At 40.9% G+C, this 23,059-nt stretch overlaps 1 protein-coding gene across 1 annotated transcript in view; it reads left to right on the forward strand.

Moving 5' to 3' along the window:
• shank3a (SH3 and multiple ankyrin repeat domains 3a) overlaps positions 1 to 23,059 on the forward strand; it is a 159,150-nt gene that overhangs the window by 104,949 nt on the left and 31,142 nt on the right. The window contains exon 13 of the mRNA XM_078256048.1: positions 14,797 to 14,910. Within this exon, the coding sequence (XP_078112174.1) occupies positions 14,797 to 14,910 (114 nt within the window). The remainder of the gene's footprint in view (positions 1 to 14,796; positions 14,911 to 23,059) is intronic.

Genomic DNA, 23,059 nt, shown 5'->3' on the forward strand with positions numbered 1-23,059 from the left:
ACTCAAATTGGGAGGTTCAGTCAAAATCAAGCACATCACCTTCAAACGTGATCTCTGTTTGCAGGGTTCAGGCTTTACCGGACCCTCCCGGTGATCATGCTGCTCTGGGGGACCGGCTGCACAGCGAGAAGCCGCTGCTGATGGGCGCAGAGCTTCGTCGGAGCTCTGACTGCTGTCTGTCCGCGCGGCCGTCTGACGGCATCAGTATTAAATTGAGACAGTTTCATTACCGGTTAAAAACGTCTCGTTGTCGCGTTAAATAGTTCTAATTCGGTGTTTTGGTACAGTTGGTTTTAACGCCTGATGCGAAGTGTAGGCCTATAGGAGTACACATGAAAACCCTGAACAAGCAGCGTCGTTCTGCTCCGTCTTTCTGCTGTGCCCCATTCACGTAGTGTTTAGTTTTACACTATGTAGGTTAAAGGTGCTCTAAGTGATGTCACTCGTTTTTTTAGGCTACAACATGTTTTGTCACATACAGCGAGTGTTGGGCAAGTTACTTTTAAAAAGTAATTAGTTACAGTTACTAGTTACTTCTTCCAAAAAGTAACTAAGTTATTCAGTTACAAATTATGAAAGTAACTAGTTACTTCAGAAAGTAACTATTGCATTACTTTCAAGTGCATTTTTAAATGACGTGACCCCACCTCCACCCCTCTTTAATGGAACTTAAAATACATGTGCATGTTCAATTATTTATGATAAATCTGATTATAATGAAATGGACACTTAATGCAATACATTATTAACAGAAACAATGTACACAAATCTAAAGTACTTTAATGTTGCTGTGGGACAAAGTGAGACTAACCTCCAATCAAATGCCATGTATGTAGATATTATGTTTATATAGTGGATCGATACAAATAACACAACACCTCAACAGGCCACAACTGGGCAAAATTAAATTATGCTTGTTAAGCACTATACCAAAAATAAATAACAAATATATACACTCTTTGTAGTGCAAAGAGTCATAGTGAGAGAAACAAAGTGTCTCCCCTGTTCTTTCTGACCACGGTGGAAAATCTGTAGCAGGAAAAATTAACCCTCTCCTTGATTTCATAACGCCATACCTGTCTCTCTCGTTGACTGACTCGCTTGTGTTGTTCGTTGTGTGTCCGACTATGCGTGCTTTCAAACACCCGCCCAACTCTACCTCTGATTGGCTTACAATGCCATTTTACTCATCCTCAGCCAATCGTCAGCATGTATGCGCTTGCTTCGTGCACTGCCCACTAACCAAGGAAGAACAGTAAAAAAAAGTATTTGCCTCTCGGCTCAGACTCAGAGATCTAGTTGGTCTGATGAAAAAAACAGCTAAGCTAGCTGGTGCCTAAAAATGTATCAGAATGCAGGAATTGAAGTCTTTTACCCTCAAAACTTTGAGGAAAAACCCTGACGTATAATCTCAGCCATAAAAACATATTTAAATTGCAGAATTAAAGAGTTAAAACAGATGAAAAGATGGAGAACCAGACAGACAATATGTACAGTGTCAACAGAGAGAAACACGGACAATCGAACAGACAGTGACAACAAAGAACAAGATACTGTAGAGAATGACAGTAACAGCATACAAACGGCATAAACAGGCAGTATGTGTACATTTGTTATAAACGTGTGCTCTTTAAAAAGTAGTAAGCATTGTTTGCCAGTTACTTACATTAACTGTAAAATCTGTTACATAAGGTACTGCCTATATTATTTCACCATCTGTACACACATGTAATTAGTGAATGCACGTGTCCATGGCTGCATGGGCGTGGTGATGTGGGCTGGTGTGGCTACAGTGCCAGGGCTGAATTTTTGTCCCAGTCCGCCCCTGAATGTAGTCCATGTATTACTTTCAAATGGATCTGTTGGTATCATCAAGTATCATCATCAATTTCGATGTTTAACAACTCTTGTTGTTAATTTGGAGGTGGATTTGTCTAGTTTGCTTGAGAATATGAAAGTCTAGATTTCTTGCTTCTCTAAGGCCCAGTAGAGGCTTGAACAGCGATGACATGTAATTTAAGACAGAAATGAAAATGATCAAATTATGTCTTTCAAAAATTCCATTTGGTTCTAAGAAACAATATTCTTTTACCTGCATATTTTTTTTAGACATATTCCTCCATTTTATCTTTTTATCTGCTACTTAGAAAATAGGTTGAATTGAGTTGAATTAATTAGACTTCCTCTCTGTCTGCTAGTTGCATGAAGTGCACCATACGCGCGTGTGGGTATTTCTGTGTTTGTGCAAGTATGAGCATTTCTCCATTGTTGCTTGCATCATGAAGTGTGCGTGCACGTGTGTAGATTTGTAAGTGAATGTCTGCCTCTGTGTGTGTTTGTCTTTGAGCAGCACAGTGTAGGTAATTGCCTCCCACAAGTTAGATAAACAGCATCCTTCAAGTATTCAGCAACCAGCTGTCCAAATATCCGAAGCACATATGGGAGAAATGCCTCTCTGTCTTTCTCTGCCCTTGTTCTGTCTGTCTTTCTCTTTCTATCTTGTACCTATTCGCAAATGCATGCACAGACACATTGTTTTTTTTTTTTGGATCAGATATACACTGCTTATACGGGTTTAGTGTTTTTGATCATTTATTGTGGGGTAAACATTCTGCAATGTGTGCCTTCCACTCATTTACTTGCACTTCATTAACACAACTATATAAACTTTGAGCTCAACAGTGTTGAATGCATTTAAAGTTACTGTAGATTATGACAGCATTTAGAGACGTAGCTACCAATTGTTTGTGGTGATTGTGATGCATGTGTCTAAAGAGAACCCTGCTGAACATGTCTTAAGGCTAAAACAGTAATAGCACCCCTTTTGCACACAATTTTACATTTGTAGGCTGTTTCCCAAAGGCATCCTCACCTTATTACTCATTACACATGCTTACTACCTGCTAGCTACACCGCTTAAGGCAAATGTTTCGCTCTTCTTAGGTATGATCCATAGATGTGAAAAGTGTGGCTACAAGATAGGTGAATAGAAATGTATCATTCCTAAAAAGCACATTTTAAACATGCCCCTCACCAACCCCTCACGAGGAAACCCTGAGAGCCCACAAAGATGTAATAGCATAGTGCAGTCTGCATTGGGGCATTGGAGGAAAGAGTGTGTTGGCAATGAGGGTTTAGAGCGTGTATACCATGTTCCCCAGGAGAAATTATTATTATCACAGTATGGACCTGAGGCGAGTCAGTTTATTAACAGATTTCACTCGTTGGCCATTAATAATGTTCAAAGCTGTGTGTGTGTGTGTGTGTGTGTGTGTGTGTGTGTGTGTGTGTGTGTGTGTGTGCGCGTGCGTGCGTGCGTGAGTGCGTTATTGATACTGGACATGCCCAAGGCAAGGACGTTGACCTTCAGTTATCCAATCAGAATGGCAGTGGGGTGCAAAGTCCCGCCTACGCACCTACCTGCTCCCTGCTGAACACACCACCTGTCCTCCTGTTACACTCTCATCCTCCTTATCTTTTTGTTGTCCAGACATGCCAATACGTTGCACGCTAGCTCGCGGGATCATCCCACACTTACCCTCTCATTGAAATTAAAACCCATGCTTGCCTAACATACATGAATTAGTTAATCAGTACATGAATAAACATGAACAGGAAAACTGCTGCATAAACAGGAGCCATTGACTGACACAACTACATATTCAACAAAACAGTTATATGCTTTTAATTTACAATCACTTTATCATGTACAATGTGATGCGCACTGTTTGAGTTGGGCAAGCTGAGAGCAGCGCTGAACTGAGTGACTCCAGATGGTTGTTAACAACAGGCATATTTGTCCTGCACAGTGACAACCTACTCTGCCATCGTGGGTGTAAAAATGCGTGTGTAAAGGTCATGTCCTTACCCGGTAATGTCAGGTAGAGTAGCTTTTTCTGAAAAACCTTGTGTTTTGACCTCTTATTGTTGAGCTCTCCCTCCATTACATTACATTACATGTCATTTAGCTGACACTTTTATCCAAAGCGACTTACAATTGCTATATATGTCTAGCAAATATATGTCTATATGCATATATGTCTGCTATATACGCCTCTGGAGCAACTAGGGGTTACGTGTCTTGCTCAGAGACACATTGGTTGATGTATTGCAGTGGGAATTGAACCCGGGTTTCCCACACCAAAGGCTTGTGTTATATCCACTGCGTCACCACCACCCCTCCAAATAAACGCAGAATCTCCCAGAAAAAAAAACAATCAAACAAGCACAGATCAAACACAGTTTCCTTCGAGATTATCCTTGTTATTAATGTCCTTTAATTCAGCCCCATGACCACTCGCCAACCTAACTCTCACATGCATCCACATGCAATTTCAGTCAAAATTTTTGTCATGTAATAATATCGAGCGGAGGCTGGAGCATGGGCGCTGCTCAGCTCATTACAGCATGTTCATTTATCACGGCATAAACACCATCATTTATGTGTCACCCTGACTCGTCAATCAAACGATTAGGTGTGTGACTAACGACTCAACAACAAACAATCTATCACTGATCTATTAACAATCAACAGACAATCAATGGTTGGTCTACAGCTAATCAATCACTGGCATACTCTGATGGAGAACTCCATTCTATTTTCTGTTCCTTGCTGGTTGGTGTACCAGGTGAAAACATCTGGATATGATTTTGTCATATCAGTGTGTGTCCATGTTTTGATGGAGATTTTTTTGCGTATGCTCATGCGTACATATTAATGATAATTTAGGGGTGTCCCCGACTAAGAATTTACATAGTCAAATCTGATTGGTCAAGTCTTGCCTCAGCTGTGATAACGCTGTGTGTAAAGTTCCTTTTGTATGAAAACATGCAACTGATTAGGACACAGACATAAAAAGAGTAGCTTCTTATTGTATAAGTAGTCTATATCCACGACGTTCCACTTCCGGGATTGCTCCGGTGCCGGCGGGATGTCGCTCTTTTCGGCCGGATATCCGTTACCTTCCGCTTTCTTTGTGTTGTAATTTTGAACTCTGGTGGATTTATGAGGACTATGGTTAACTGCTCCTCAGATCTTGCAGGGTAAATCCAGACAGCTTGTTTGTCTGTCGAATCTGAGTGTTCTGTTGCACGACTAAAACCTTTGAACGTACACGTTCCACCAAAACAAGTTCCTTTCCGAGGCTATTTTGCAGCGGCACTGTGGCTCCATCCGGCGTTTAGCACCTCCCAATACGATTGTGATTGGTTTAATGAAATGCCAATAATCTACCATCCTAGAATGCTGTGTGGACTAGCCAGACCCTCCGCAGCTTTGTGGAGGAAGGTCTTGCAAAGCGAGACTATTGTATAAGTGTTGCAGGGGTGTAGAAGATTAATTGTAAGTGGTCTGGCAAAATTCTGACAAAAGGATTGTAAAAGAAGCATAGAGTGTGTACCAGGAGCGCGTGCCAGCTGCAGACTGCTTGAGTTACACGCGAGCACGCGCTCCCGGTGACGAGAAGCGGCGCGCATAGAGCAAAAGTTGCTGTCCTGCAGCGCACACTCTATGCTTCTTTTACAATCCTTTTGTCAGAATTTTTTTTTTTTTTGCCACAAAAGCAAACGTTGCCTCGTTGTATATATCGCCGCGGCTTGCTGGTCTGGTGTGCAGGATTTGGTGATAATTGGGGCGGACAGATCATGCCTTACTTTGTAACATATTTTAGTATTTCAAAGTGTACCCACACTTTACATTTTTTTTTTCCCAGACATTTTCAGTTAAAGGTTTAAATCCCTGCCGCCAAGATGCTTCTCCATCGGTCACGGATCATGGAACGTGAAACTTAAATCTGTCATGGAGCTTTGTTGATTTACTCACGCACTTTAAAAAGATTTATTAAAAGCTTCTTTCTTTGCACATTTTGATTTACAGCATTATATGTTGATATTTATATAATAATATGCTGTATATTAACTTATTGGGAGAAAACAGGTAGTTATATGTAAAATCCGACATTGAGCACCGCCATATAGCCAAAATGGCATGATTCTCATTTCATAACACCTCTGCAAAGATTCGACTGTGAGATTGGCAGTCAAATCATGCTCCTTCAATCGAAGCATCGAATATTCGACTATTTGGGGTCACCCCTATGATAATTCACCATTGAATTTGTTTGTTCCTATTTCTGTGCCATCAGAGCCAGGTCTGTGAGTGATATAGATCTGGAGTAAGAAAAAAAGAAGAAGCAAAGACAGAGGGTGACTATTAGGTAGCCTGTTCTATTTTTGTCTCCACCTGAGGGTTGACACAGAAGGACAGAACGAATGAGAAATGGAATAAAAAGCAAGTGAGAATGAAAGAAGAGAAATGCCATGTAGCACCACTCAAGCCTGGGAGGGAGGGAAGGAGGGAGGGACGAACGACATGAGAAGAAAAGAGAAGAGGGATCCCTCTGAGTCAGCCTTGGAGTTTTCCTCCCTCTTTTCATCCTCTGCTTCCTCCCACTATAATTTACAACACTCCAGCCCTCTTCGTTCTTTCTTTTTTTTCCTTCCTTTGCTCCACTCCTTCTCCTGACTCTGCTGTCATTCACAACAAAAGCCATTTCTTATTGTTTCCATATTCTTCTATATTTTCAATATTTTTTTCTTTAACTTTTCAAGTCTTTATTTCTTTCAGGCTCTCTCTCAGTTGAATACTGATGAGCCTGAGACTGCACCACTCCCTCGCCCTCTTCTAAGCAAAATAAGTCCTGTGAGAAGGAACATGCAGCAAACACAGCACACATTTGACTCAGAGCAGTGTGACTATCGCTCTCCCTGCTTATTTATTGTCTCTCTACTTCATTTAGTCTTGTATCTACTCTAGGGTCCACCCACGCTGTCCCACATCACCTTCTTAATTGCCAGCAACCTCTACTTCTCCTATTCCATGTCCACCTCCATTCTTGTCATTAAACGTCATTTCCTTACCTATTCATCTTCTCTGTTTCTGTTATTATAACTGGTTTTGCTATATAATACTTAATCGATAAGGTTCCATGTGTCCTCTGTTCTCCCTCCAGAGCATTAGCATGTTTTCTCCTCCACATATATTACAAGTAATGAAGACCGTACCTGTTGCACAAACTACATAGTCATCCCCCTTTCTCTTTCTTGTTGAGTGTGTGTTGGCGTGTGTTAGCGTTTCTCCATTTGTGTCCCCCTTGTTTCATAAAGATGCAACTATGCTCTCTCTCTCTATTACACTGAATTGAACTGAGGTTTAATAACGAGTGCAGGGATCCAAATCTAATAACAGCTCCACTCTGGTTATTGGAATGCTCTCCACTCTCACCTTCACACACTTTATGTCAAGTGCACACACACACACAGCTATGTAGGCTGAGATATTTACTTATTCAGCAAGTCCGTCTTTCACATTACATTACACTTACTGTATCTCACATGCAAACACGGAATAGTGCTGTGGAGTGTTTTCAGTAACACATTATTACTAGGTTTTTTAATAGAGAATAGTACGATTCCCACATGAAGTAGTGGGAGCTAACCCAGAGGTCAGGACCACAGGTGGGGTCCCCAATGTATTCATATTTCATTTCATTTAAAAATAATCTAAACATTCATAAGACGTCCTTATCTTCTGAAATTTAAACTTGAAACTTTTGGTATGTTCCACTTCGGGTTAAAGGTTTTTGTCTGTGTGAGTCTCGCATGCTAACACCTCTTAACACTAGTGGTCACAATGCTGTTAGTGTTTGTTACTCATTATGCTAAAGAGACACAGAGGAAACTAAGAAGCAAAGCAGTGGGCACGAAGTGAACAGCAGGGAGCAGCAACAGAATGGTGAAAAAATTACAATAGCCTGTGTTTCGTCACAAAGCTCCTGCTTACAGCTATTTAAATGTGTGTGTAAGCAGATGCTACCACCAGTAGAACAAGCTACCAGGTAGCTTACTAATTGCTGATCTTCTCACTCTTTCTCACTGTTTCCCTTTTTTGTTATGTCTACATTATGCAACTGTGGAATATGGATGCAGAAAATGTACAGTCCATCACTTTGAATGTGATTATTTTGGATACATATATACATCTGTCTGCCTGAAGACCACAGTTAAACAGTGAATGCTGTATAAATGAAATGTGACAGATTGTTTTTGTAGAGCAATTCACTGGAAAGCATTAAGAATAGTATGCAGCAGCTAGAGAGACAAATTTAAGAGGCAGGTTTTCTAAGCACTCCACAATAGTACCACGAAGCAGCACATCTACATTTTCATTCAGCAGGTAGGAGTTAAATAGTTGCAAAAATAGGTCAGTTATCACCCCAATATTATATTTTCTTTCTTTAATATTGCTACATCGCAATATTTCAATTTGGTATGTGAATAATAATATCAAAGATGCACAGTTTCCATGTGTTTCTGATGGCAAATCCAATGTGCAGAAAGCCTACCTTGGAATTTTATGGAAATCAAGCTGTGTTTTGGCTTTGGAAAGTCATCCATGGCATCCCTGTCTGAATCAGTGTGAGTGCATCAGTGGCAGTAAGCCATCAGCCTTTCTCAGTACAGCTGCATCCTTTATGTTTTTGCAGGCAAATATAGTAGTTTGACGCACCCACTGCTGTTACCTGTGAAAAATATGTTTGTGTATGTGTTTTAAAAAGTCTAGTCCTTTCCTCACCAGCTGTCATTTATTCCTTCATTAATTCATTCATACAGTTGTCCTCACTCTGTGTGTGTGTGTGTGTGTGTGTCTGTGTCTGTGTGTTGGTTGCTTGGTGTACAGAGAAACAAATGATGTGAGAAGGAGAAAGAAAATGAATGACTCAGCTCAAGCAATAGAGCGAAGCAAAGCAAGAATTAAAATGAGCTCAATCGGTTGTCACACACAGGCAGACACACACACACACACACACACACACACACACACACAAACACACACATTTGAGCAGGGATGCATTGAAGCTTGCAGGCAGGGTGTGTGAAGAGTATAAATAGCTCTGCATCCTCACTAATGCTATTTTTAAACCGGGAGCCATGACTGACTTAACCAACAAGGCAAAACTCAGAAGTAACATGCACACACACACACACACACACACACACACACACACACACACACACACAGAGCAATATGGTACCAGACCTTTCACCATTTTCCATTTTCATGATGACAGCAGACTTCTTGGACACTCATGAATAACTGTTGAAACATAGCTCTTTCCCTGTGTCAGCTTGTGTCTGTCTTTAGCTGGCTCTCATCTCTCTTTGTCATTGCTGAATGCAGCCTTGTTCTGTCAAATTTTTCCCTTTGTTTCATTCTCTGGGGCTCTCTATTATGCTACTCTCTTTTCTGGTCACATTTGATGCTTCGTATGTTATTTCTATATAAGCCCAGCATTTTCCATTATTGCTCAATGAGATGTTTAAGCCACTAAACTATGATAACTGTGTGGATTTCTATGAGGCTTTACAATACAGTATGTTGGCCAGTGTTACAGACAAAGTCTTACTTCTATTCTGGACTTCTGGATTGGACTTTGAGCTTGGATTCAGCCATTGTAATTCAAATTGTGATATGTGTAAGAAAGAACTGGAACATCAAAACTGGTCCATTGAGGAGAGAAAAATCCAGACCCCTTTTGCATTGTGCTGATTAAAGAATCTGAATTTTGGCACAAGCAGCATAAATCCATGGAGCCATCCAGTTAGGTGTAAACATCACAGGCTGGTTGTAGCAGTGTGATGGTGTGGGGAATTTTTTTAGTTTTTCTTTTGGTACGCATTAACACGTTGGGGTTCCTGATACCGACTTAAGAATGGCTGAACAACACAGCATATCTTAACACTGTTGATGACCATGTCAGTCCCTCATGGCTACAGCTTATCCACACCACCAGCATGATGATGCACCATGTCACAAGGCACATACAGTACGTCACCAAATGATTTGTTGACCACGGTTTTTATTGCCTCTGTGGCCTGCACAGTGCCCCGACCTCAACCCTTCTGAGCATCTTTGGTATAAACAGGTTAGTTCTCAACATGACTGGGCAGTTGTTGAAACTGCAGCAACTGCTCAACGCAGTCAACTCCACCTTGCACAATATTCCTACTCAACACATCCAGCATCTTGCACAATCATTCCCAGACAAATGTATGCTGTTCTAGAGGAAGCACAACATGCTACTACTGTAAATAGGTGTACATAATCAAGTGGCTACTCTGTGTATTACCACGTGTACACTGGTGTGTGTTCTTGTGTGACTGTGTGTATGATTGCATGTCAACATATGCTGTGTGTTTGCACCCACTAGTTTACCTGTGGAGGTGATTATGATTCAGCGTAGCAGGTCACTGCTTCTAGTGGTACATTTGAGATAGGCCTGACCTCTTATTGTCCGATATCCAGCTGAGGTGTTGATTGCCTCATGTACTGAACTGTTGTTAAATTAAGCCCCAATTGACCTCCATAGAGAGTAGAACAAATGGCATTCATTGTTTTTCAGTGAAGCAACTCTTCCTAAACCCTATTTTTCAACTGGCGCATCTGCGCTACATTCCAGAGGCACCGCGACCAGGGCGAGCAATCGCGGCCATTGAAGTCAATGCTTGATATTCCACCACCCGCATCACGGCACGTCCCAGAAGTGCGCGAGAAGCAGCTCTCTGCTCCGCTAAAGGTATGCACCAGGTCTATTTTCACGCGAGTCGCGGGGCATTCGAACAGCCGGGCAGGAAGTAAAACAGCAAGAGCATCCAGTCAATTTACCAAAAGACACCTCCCCCCCCCAATATTGTATATGTCTCCTAGCCAACACCATAAACAACAAGAGATTCATCTTGGAGGTGGAAAAACACAATATGGCGCGTGGTGGAACAGAACCGCGGCACAGACGTGCCTGGTGGAAAATCTGGATAAAGAAGCTAAGTGAGTCCACTTACAGTATCAAAGTTTATTTCTTTTCCTGCTTAAGGTCAGCTGCCACTCATGCCTTTGTTCAATGTAATTATTCTTACAGAATATGTCCAGAAGTCGAGAAATAATTTCATTCTTCATTTTGACCCAGGTATCAAATTGTTGAGATGTCCTTTTCCAAAACCTCTAAAATGAAGTTAAAAACAAATGGCCATTCAGTATGAACATCAGGTACTTGCACCACAATTTTGCCTTGCCTGCCCTTCGGCATCAAAATTCTACCTATTATTTTGTCAGAACGAAGATCGAGCTAATAGTCAAATGTATCTGCATGGAGAAGGTCCAATGAACTAGAAAGTGATTTTTCCACCACTGAGCCAGAAATTCTTTATCGCAGAATGTGACCTTATAACATTCGTCAGAGCGGATGAGCGAATATAGTTTTTTTGAAGTCACCAGTGGTTGCAGACCACTGCCAATTAGAAACCACAGCCTGTGCTTTCTCAAATGCAGTTACATCTACAAGCCTTATTAGTGGCTGCTTTGCAATGTTTGTTTTTGGATTTAATCAGTTTATCTTAAAAACCTTTAACTTTGAGAAATGCAAAATCGTCTTCACATGGCAGTGGTCCCAAAGCGGTCTGGTTGGACGAAAACATCAACGCGGCGCACTTATTGTAAATCCTCCTGCAAAGAGATGCACTGTTTGAGTTTCTTCCTGCCACTTGGCTCCTGTGAGCCCACATCTGATTCACAAGGACAGTTGCCATGCCAACACGGTGTTGGCAAGCAACAAAACAGAGTGGCAATTTAAGGTAGAGGTACATGTAAGGGCGTTTACATACTGTACATGCATGCTTTTTTGCTGTGTGGACATATACAGTACTTTACATGCATGTGGTTGTTGTGTTTGTGCCAGATACTGTATACAATAAAAGAAATAAATGTATCTATAGAATCAGATTTACTGTAAATAAACAGTATCAATCAAAACAGCTAGGTATTATTTCAGCTAAATTACAGCTTTAAGGACGTATTAAGAGTGTTAGAGGGTCAGTGAAATTTAGTTTACAGTGTTTATGTTTTCTCTGCGTGTTTGTGGAGACCGTCTGCTATAAAATGCTGAGGGCACTGTGAGGATTGTCAAACATGTTATGTACTTAAAATACTTACCTTTGTGTGTGTGTGTGTGTGTGTGTGTGTGTGTGTGTGTGTGTGTGTTTAACTGACCTTTCCTTGACTTCACTGACAATTGGCTTGATTTCTGCATTTAGAGTGCCTGGGGTGTGTTTAAAGTAAATTGAAGCAGACATTTGTATGTATATTACCTATGTATGTGTGGAATAACAGCCTACGGTATGAAGGTGTACATGGATTTTTTAGATGTGTAAAACAGGTACTTTTGGTTGCATTACTCAGTGGTTGATTCTGTCCATATTGTCAGGTGTTGGTGTCTTGAACCAGAAATGGATTAATAGTGGGGGGGGATAAAGGAGTAAGGGAAGTGAGCGAGGACGCCCTAGAAGATCAATCAGAGGTCTCACCTTTTCTTTCATTTCTGTCAATGGGGAACAGAGAGCACAACCGGCACCTGTCTACTGCAGGGACACCATTACAGTATAGATGGACACACTGACAGAGACAAAGAGGGAGATGGAGACCATGACCGAGAAATCATTCAGAAACACTGCAGAGAGGATTGGGAGAGAAAGATAAAAGGGTTTAAACATGGAAATAAAGAGACAGAGTAAGTCTGCTCTCAGGAGACAGGTAGGGTAAAGTTGTGTTAAGCTGAGATCAGAGAGGGGGATCAGTCCATGTATCCTCTGTGTGCTGAGTTTCATGTTTTTTACAGTGGGAAGTCGATAAACAGCCTTTCCCTCCTCTTGCACACCGCTTCTTTCTTCTCTATATGTTTAGCCTGGCAGAGTGGAGGTACGGGGGGTTTAGCTGGGTGTGCATCTCCAGTCAACAAGTGCATATCAAGATTTTTTTAAATAATAAGCATGTACATAGGCTAACTTGTATTTTGTTTTGCATTGATAGTAAATCAGTTTTCTTTCAGTAGCAGTGTAGAATAATGACTTGTAAAGAATCTGAAGAAAGCATGCATTCAGATTAATACTGTAAGTAATGTTTCTAAACACACTCTCCTGCTCTTGCCTGTTTCTACCAAGGGGGTAAGCAAGCATCCGGAAAGCGTACCTCATATGGGGAGATTGTAGGCTAACAAGCCATCACCTTACGTCAGCATTCCATTGACTCCCATTCATTTTGGCGTCACTTTGACAGCTAAATAACTTTACTTCTGAAGCATTTAAAGACTATTTGTCCATTGTTTATTTCTAAAGAAACAGAACAATGTATAAAAGGCTCCATTACCTTGTATCTCACGTTATGGCTCCGTAGCAGACGTTTTTGTAAAAATAGGCTAACGATTGTGTCATAACCACACAACTTTACTTACGTCGTACAGTAGAGAAATTACCGTATAGTCAGGAGAAGCTCGCAGGCAGTTTCGACTTACATTAGCTGTTTAAGTTGAATTACTAATGTTAACTAGCATTTTAGTTAGCAATAATTAGCCTGTGCCTATGTTATGATGGTGATGGCCCAGTGGATATACCACATGCCTTTGGTGTGGGAGATCTGTGTTCGATTCCCACTGCAATACATCAACCAATGTGTCCCTGTGCAAGAGAGAATGATTGAGATTTCTCTTGGCACAGCTACCAGAAGACTTACAACTTTCAGACAGGTTGCTCACGTCACATCTACGTTGTCAAGCTCAGTTTGAGGCTGTGCAGTACGCAGGAAAAGTGACTTCGCTGGTCTCCGTCGAAGTATATGGCATCGCTGTGTCCATTTTTTTACTGTCTATGGTTTCTACATGTGTGTCTCTGAACAGGCTGTAGATGAACTTGAATTGTAGGGAAGTAAGATGTGGGCACAGTGCAACAGTAAGTCCTCAAGAAAGTAATGTATTTGTTAAAAGACACAGCAAGGAATCCTGTGAATGGCTGATGTTTGAACTTTTACTATCATGTCACTGAAGATGAAGTCCAGTTGGCTGCTTCTCCTAGTGCCCCAGGTTACATCACTGTGACATGTCCCCATGCCAGAGTAGAATATAGTTTGGAGGAAGTAGACAACATCATTTAGCAGGCTGTCTGCTGGCTGCAACATCATTTTTCCGTATCCTAGCAACCGGTTTAGAAGAAGGGCTTGCTCAGGCAAAGCTTCAGTTCCAGCTGGTGATCTCTGAGGAGTGTGTGTGTGTGTGTGTGTGTGTGTGTGTGTGTGTGTGTGTGTGTGTGTGTGTGTGTGTGAGCTTGCTGGAATAATGGATGAGTGTTGTAGAAATGAGCATGCTGGCCTCAGTCCTGTAGGGTAGATCAATATCAACTATACATTCATCTCTAATTACCACAGCGGAACTTAGAAGGAATCTCTCTCTTTCTCTGTCCCGCCCTCTTTCTCTCTTTCAGCATCTCTCCTTCCTCTTTTCTTTCTTGATCTCCTTTTGTATTTTCCCTCCACTCTTTCCTTTTTACTTTTAGATCTCCCAGTCGGCCTTTCTCTGTATTTTTCAATTAAAAATAATGTATTGGTATGAAAGGAAATAAGCCGATATTGCCCAATCACCTTGGTGCGGTACATTAGTTACAGACCAATGTTTTTACATTACAATTTCTCCTGTCTTGTATCAGATTTATGTGTGTTTTTGTAAAACAAAAATCCTTCTCCCTCCCTCTCCTACATAAATACCTCATTTTGCTATATTGCCCTTTGTCCCTTTTTGTCTTTTTTCCAAGGTTCTACTGACTCCACAACCTCACAACGATGACAACTAGGCTTGTTTTATGACATGTTTAACTGATTTAACCGGCGAAACCCCCCCCCCCCCTATTCTCCTCTCTTTTCAGTGCTGAGTATAGGGGAAGGAGGTTTCTGGGAAGGCACGGTCAAAGGGAGGACAGGCTGGTTTCCAGCAGACTATGTGGAAGAGGTTCAGATGAGACAGTTTGACCCACGGCTAGGTAAGATGTCTACATGCACAAAGACACACACATACAGTACATGTACATACTGTACACTTGTCACACTGCAACAAGTTTCTATCTTGCTATAGTATGTTGCACTGGTGTTTGGCCATAGCTCTGTCCGTGGTGCTGAAAAGCGCAGGAAGTCCTATAGCCCTTGCTATGGTGTCAGAACATCTGCTAATGTATTTGTGATCAAATAAACAAAACATCTGGCAGTCAAAATATTTCAACATTTATGTTTATGTCTCAATTGATGTAGTTGTTTATTTATTATAAATAGCCTAAAACTAGAAAATATAAATAAGGAAAAAGCACACTGTAAATTAACGAGAAACCTCTCAACCCGACTGGAAACTGCCCCAGTGTGTGCTGAAGGTCACAATTATTGGAGCACACACTCCAGTCCCTGTTTTTAAAAATGGGAATCATCCCCCCGGTCTGCCATTCTGCTGGCACTTTCCTAGAGCCCTGTAAGGGCAAACAACTTTAGCCTGACCCTGGCCCATGTTGTTTAAGCCCAAGCCCAAGTCTGCAATTTTTCCGCCAGAGAGCAGCACCATCTCTCTGATGTGCACTCTCTCTGATACATGTAAAAACACACACACAAAAGCTACTAAGAGGTAAATGTATTATAGGCATGTCTGGAGATTTGAATAATCAATGAAGTTACGATGCCATGCTTCGTGCCTAAATGCGCATAGTGTCTCTCTTAATGGGGAGATGCACTTTCTTTCATTTTTGTTGCATTTCAGACACACTTTCTTTCACTTTCGTCGCATTACCACACAGTGTGTACTGTGCGGCACAGAACATTTCAGGGCTTTAACAGGATGAAGCGTTATTATTTTATTGTAGATTGTCTTCATCTTGATCCCTTTCTTGATTTTCTCATTCATTTAAATTTTCTAATTTTTTTTTATTAACCACCTGCGTTAGCTACAGAAATTCTTTGAGTAAAATAGCTCTTCTACAACCAATTAATTGCCTAAAATTAATGAAAAATTAAAATGTAGGGATTTTAATGATCAGGAAATGATTAAACCACAATGCACAAAGTGGCAATGACATAACTTGTGCATCCCCAGAACATTGCAATATTAACTGCAAATTATGTCACAAGAAGCTAAAAAATGTGCATGCAACTCACCTGTGACCACATAGATAATGGCATATTGTTAAATAAACATCAGTATGAGATTGCGTGAAAGAACTTATTGTTCTACTTGATACAAGGAGTGGTAGACAACAATAATTTAGGTTGAGACAAAAGTCATTTTAGGCATGGCTTTAAGTGCCCTGCATGTTAATTCTCATCAAATATACAGTATGTCCTCTTGAAAAGCTCGTAATTTGCCTGAAATTATTATGGTTAATCTTTTGACCTTTGTTTGGCCAAGCAAAGGATCAACAATTTAGTTGACTCAGATTTTGGGGAGCCATGTATATCTACCTGTTTTGCAATACAGTTGTATCACTTAGATAACATGTCCCCACTATGTCCCCCAAATGTAAGGCACAGCCTGCTGCATACTGGTCTTAAAACTTAATTAAGAATTGAATTGAATCCTGTTTCTAGATCCATTATGACAATGTGAACTCAAGTGAAAGTTGGCAATATCTCTTTAAAACAACCTGTTGTACTTAGACTATTAAAAGTGTGTCTTTCCTTCTTCATTAGTTGACATTTGCCTCCCATGCTAACTGTCTTGAGTTTTCCAATCTAGAATGGCAAGCTTTTAGGAACACTTAATTAGTGCTTAGTTAAACACAGGTGCACTGAGAAGGTCGACCAGTTAAGCCTTTGTTCAAAATGTGTAGACAGACAATTGCAAGATTAAGGGACATTTTTCAGGAAATGCAACAGCGAACTACCGGTAAACCGTCATGTCGTGTTAATTAGTGTTTTTAAGTTTCATATTACAGTGTTTTAGCTTTAATAATAAAAAGCTCAATTTGAGTGTGAATAAAAACTTGTGGCATAATACAGCATCAGGTGTGGAAAGCTCTCAAAGCTGCAAAAGAGTATTGCACTCTTACCAATTACAGTACGTTTTTTTGTTATTAGTTGTATCATTACTATGTCCTGTTCAGTGTATTCCAGGAATTATTTTTGTGACATTTTGTAAATTAGTTTTTGGTGTAACCCCTTCCCCAGAACCTTCCTCATCAACTTCTACTGTATATCAGTTTGTTATTCCCCACAATGTCTGTCAACAGTCACCTGAGAACATGCCTGAGCTTGAGTTTTAGATGTTTCATATAAGTGAAGAAATCAATCGTGCTTGAGATTACAAACAACAAAAATCACCAGAATTTGGCATTAACCCCTGATGTTATCATTGTGACCTTTGAGCAGTTCTCTGATGTACAAAACCAAGAAAAGAATATAAAAAAAATACACTACTAACAAAATAGGCCTAGTCTTGCAGTCCCTGTTAAATGGTATTAACACTGTAAATATGTTTAAAGGCCAGCATCTTTATTATTATTTTTTTTTTTAACCTTTTTTCATTTGCAGTGACGACCTGTCACATTCACACAGTTCCACATTCATACCTGGAAGCTGCCCAGTACAACCACAGTCTGATCTACTGGCCACTGAGCAGCTCCACTGGAACAGTTAGGGTTGAGGGCCTTGCTCAAGGGCACCTCAGTGGTGGTAATGATGGAGGACAAGCGCTGCTCTTTCACTTTTCCCCTCCAGATTTTATCCTGCCAGTCTGGGGATTGAACTGACAACCTCCCAGTCCCAAGCTCTCTTCTCTAACTTCTAGGCCACCACCGCCCACCTTTTCAAAGAACTATGTTGTATGAATTATATTATTACATATTGTAAATATGCTGCCTATGACAAATCTGCCACCCATCTTCCTGTGACAGATTTGAATGAAACCCTTTGTAAATAACTAAGAGTACATCAGATTACTGTGACCACATCCCTATTTAGTCATTTCATTAGCAGATGGCACATTTTGTTTGCTGTGGTCTCAGGGGAAACAACGTGCAGCATCATGAAAAAACATCTGGTCATTGTGTGAAAAAGTTTAGCGAGATGCTGCAGCAAGTACATATATTGGAAATGTGCCAAGGACAAGTTTGTCATAAATATCTCCCTATTCCTTGTGGGGTTATCATGCATCATCTCCTTGGACCTATTTCTGGAGCAGTTGGGACATTTTCCCTTTTCAAAGGGTTGTTGAGGGATTGAGGTTACCTCAGAGTATGTGTGAAGAGATGAAAAAGGCCGGAATCTCTAAATACCCCATTTAAATGCATTGTGAGAGAATGATAGGGGAAGGTGGGAAAGAAAGGGCCAGATAGTGAGGGAGACGGATGGTGGAGCATCCTCTAAAGGACAGCAAAGTGGAGATGCCAGAGCATGTCTTTCAGAGAGGAAAAGAACGAGGAGAGGGAGGGAGGGAGATGGGCCTGAAATTGATCCCCACTCACTCATAAATCCTGAAAAACTCAGAACCCTCGGATACCTATTTCTCAGAGATTAAAAGTGTCTTCTGCCTCCCCTGTCCTTCCTCTCTGACTCTAGGAATTGTTGTTTTTCTTTGATATTGAACGGGGATGCTTTGTTTTAGTTTTTATCATCACCATATATTCATTCTCACTGTTGATAAAAGGCTGATAGTTTACCATCACAAACACCAAGCTTATTAAATACACAGTGGGTCCCTGTGTTGTGTTAAAATATTTGTTTCTCTTCCTGGAAAACATTACAATAGTTTTGATGATTCATCTTAAACTCAGGGCTTATTCATAAATGGATCCAATCAGATTAAGGCGACTGGCAAACACCATCATAAAAAAACACACGTGGCCATTATCTCTTGGGTTTGTAGTAGCTTGCAGAGATAATCATAGGAGGAGGTATGTGTTTGGATGTCAATTGGAAAAAGCTTTGTTTACATTTCCAAAGAATGTGGTTGAGGTCTAATTTATTAATTTCTCTTTTATCCTCCGCCTCCTGATGTACTAACACAGTTGAGGGAGGTGTGGGTGGAGGCCAACAGTCCTGCACAGCCATGTTTCTCTTTACAGCTCTGTATGGCTCTGTTTTTTGCTGAACCACATCAACTTTAAATGATCCAATCAAAAGACAAAGATTTGATTTAAATCCCTCTCATCACTCAACTTCACCCACATATCCCGTACAACTCGGACATATGTCACATTACGTAAAGATGAAGATGGTCTAACTGCCATTTGACTAACACTTTAAACCAAGCCCAGAAAAAGCGCTGGGCTGTGAGGAAATGTTTGGTGTTGAGGCCGCTCGCAGTATTACAGTTTTACATGATGCACAGTGGCCCCAAAAGCCTTTTTCCCCCATACACAATTACCGCAATGAAACAACTGCTCACCGATACACCAAACATGACTTTGTATAATCTGTACATCTTTATCCATTCATTCCAAAGTATAGAAGAGCTACTTGTAGATAAAGGAAATTTGATTATTAATTGTGTTTAGTGATTAAAATTAAAGTATATTACACGGCAAAATATATTTCATATATCATTTATTGGCATGCTAAGTTCTGAACCTACTGAGGCATTTCAAATCATCAAATCAATCATTTTAATTAATCATCCTTAGATTCATCAATAGTGATACAACAGCAGAATAACACACACAGAGTTGTTTATCTGAAGGCAATTGTTGAGGCGTCACTGACAGTTAGGGCAATATGTCTCAGCCTAGTGAAGCAGGAAAGACAGCCCTGTCTACAATTAAGTAGCCCAACACTGCTCTGTCTTTCTTTCGCGCTCTCTCTCTCTCTCTCTCTCTCTCTCTCTCTCTCTCTCTCTCTCTCTCTGCCACTGTACATCACCTATGAGTCATGACTTTGAAAGTGCTATCCCTTTTTACCATATCTGCCTCTATCTCTTTTCACTCCTCTCTGCCAGGTTTGAAAGAGCAATGATAGAGATAGGAGAAAGACCAAAAAATGTGGAAAAGGAAGGAAGGTGAAAGGAAGCAGGTGACCATGTGAAAGAGGCACAGTTTAAACCATCACTGACTCTCTTGGCTGTTATCTGTCACCACAGAGATATTCTGTCTCTTAAAGCGTAACTCTCGCCAAAATGCAACCTAGGGTCTTTTTGTGAATGTACCCGAGTCAAACTTTCGTTTAAAAGCATATTTAGGAAGGAATCGCCACTTTTAAGATTTACCGTATTTTCGTTTATCGGTCAAATGGCCTTTTGAATGGGAGTGCTAGGGGCACTTTTATGCTAGCCTCAAAATAGCTATTTTTAAAACATTAAGAAGGCTCGACACAACATGAAACTTTGCTTGAAGTATCGCCAGGGGCTCTACACCTTAACGAAAGCATTGACAACATTGTCTGTGTACCCAGAGTTTACTAAAAGGTTTTTGAGCAACTCACGTTAGCAGTTGTTGTTTACACTATCCGCCATTTTCCCAGTTAAAAATAGGCGATCTCCGAATGCGAATGAACGGACTCCATAGGAGGAAATGTTATTCCTATATGAAGCTCCTTTTTCAACTACAAGGTCAATATTGTGTTTCACTAACGACAAAACAACAAATTATCCGCGCATTTAAATGGAACTAAGCTTTTGGAGCTTTCCATCTTTACTCTCCTCCCTCGACTATTTTTGACTGGCTCGATAGACGACGATCAGAAGAACAGCTACAGTGAGTTGCTCAAAACCTTTCTTTTTAGTAAACTCTGTGTACACAAACAATGTTGTCAATGCTTTCGTTAAGGTGTAGAGACCCTGGTCATACTTCGAGCAAAGTTTCATGTTGTGTCGAGCCTTCTTAGTGTTTTAATAATAGCTACTTTGAGGCTAGCATAAAAGTGCCCCTAGCACTCCCATTCAAAGGCCATTTGACCGAAAATACGGTAAATCTTAAAAGTGGTGATTCCGTCCTAAATAAGCTTTTAAACGAAAGTTTGACTCGGGTACGTTCACAAAAAGACCCTAGGCTGCATTTTGGCGAGAGTTACGCTTTAACATGGCCAGGGCTACCTGCAGCCAACAGTTCATCTTGTTGCTTGAGGGGACAGAGAAAGGGAGGAAAGACAGAAGTAGATGTCAAAGGGGGGAAAAAAGGGAGAAAAATAGGAAAGAAGATGACATGAGCGACATGACATCATGACTTTGCGTAAACATACATGACACTTTCCTAAAGCCAAGTGGTGTGTTATCTGTATGCATTTTGAGCTATCCGCGTGTCTGTCTACGCTGTATACAGCGGACGGCAGTCTGCAACGTCATTATCGCGAGCCTACGTGTTATCGCGAGTCTACAGTTGGGTTTAGGAAACGTCACACGCGGGTTGGATTTAGGAAAAGAAGAACCGGTTGGGTTTAAGAAAAGAACAAATCTATGGTTGGGTTTAGGAAACGTGACACGCGGTTTAGGTTTAGGAAAAGAAGAACCGGTTGGGTTTAGGAAAAGAAGAATGGGGTTGGGTTTAGGAAAAGAACAAAGGAAAGGAAACGTCACACGCGGGACACGAAGAAATCGTCACACGCGGGACACTATCCCCCCTCTCCTGGGTGAAAGTCCTGTGTTTTACCCATCCTCCACCCTGACCAACCTCTCTACATGGATTTTCACCCTTTCATACTACTCGCTACGGCGTCAATTCACACGCAATCGCAAGGTAATGTAAGTTGTATGATAAACACGCTAAAAAGCAAGTATGAGTTTTGATAACACGCCAATAATGGCATACGAATTGGCGTGCCATACATACGCCACTTCATGAGATCAGTCTGGACTGGCGGACAAGGGCAAAAAAGGGGCGATGAGCATGTGTTTTTGTTGCGGAGGTGTGCGGTATCCATGTGTTATTATAAGTCATTGTACGTATTGTATTGTAAGTCACAACTGTGCTCTCCAGACTACTCAGAGTCCAGCATAATTTGTAAAATGCTGAACAGTTGTTAAATCTGTAGGCTATGCCTGAATATCTTCACCCATCCTGCTAACACTCCCACTCCCTCTTAACACACATGCTGCTAGCCTGTATGTGGGGGTTAATAGTAGATGTTTACCCGTGGTAATGGAGGGGATAATGATGTGAGTAAGAACTGCTCTTCCCTTTCTAATGATGCTACAAAATTGCCGTGGGCCAGTCATTTTCAGCAATGGTACTGTTAATCTCTTGGCCACAATTTGTTAGGATCTTACAGCCCTCCAGCCAAAAGACCCCAACCCATCCTACTATCCCCCATTAAGAAATGGGTGTGCTACAGCCAAATACAAAGACACTGCCAAATGGTAAATGAAACAGCAATGCATTTTTACTAGTTTCCATTATATCAGCCTTAATTTTTCTTAGGTTGCCCCGCAGTCTTGAATGTCCTTCAGGACCTCTACACACACACACACACACACACACACACACACACACACACACAGCATAACAATGCACATTTTCTCTGTGGTGGGACAATGCTTGATTTTCTCAATGGTTCGATATCTTAACAGGCATGAAAACTTTTATTTCTTTTGTCTTTGTGCTCGCTCACTGTATTCCCTTGCTCTCCTTACACCGCGGCACAGTTGAATGACTCACAGCCGCATGAATCAGCCCAGTCAGATCCAGCCTGAGCTATTTTTAGCCTACCCATTAAGAAGTTTTGGAGTGTGTCTGCACTCCCCTAGAATGCTTAAACATCAGCGTTGCTGCGGCAGCTGAGACTGACATGGGCAGAGCAAGTTGGAGGGTAGGGTGGTAGAAAGAGATAGATAGCTAGAGATATGATGCAATAGATTGGTGAGGAGTAATCTGGTCAAAACTGTGGAACTATCAGCATAGTTTCCCCAATAATTGGGGGTCTGTTTGGGCTTTTTGTAGCTTGATTCTTACCTACTCATGTCCAAGGTGCAAGGTCAATAATTATTGCTACTACAATTGTATGAATTCCAGTAATCATCTAAGCCTGTTTAACGACAATGGTAGAAATCTTTTGACTCTATTTCAAAATAAGTTGCGATATCATTCTTTTGAACATCGTTACAGGCATTGTCACCTTAAAAGACAAATGCTGAGGGCTCTATTTTAATGGTGCAATTGTAAATACAATACATGCCAACTGTATATTACAAAAAATATCAGCATCAGTCAGAGACATTCTTGCCATAGATTA

The sequence above is a fragment of the Sander vitreus genome, chromosome 8 (assembly GCF_031162955.1).
Source record: "Sander vitreus isolate 19-12246 chromosome 8, sanVit1, whole genome shotgun sequence".
Classification (NCBI taxonomy): Eukaryota; Metazoa; Chordata; class Actinopteri; order Perciformes; family Percidae; genus Sander; species Sander vitreus.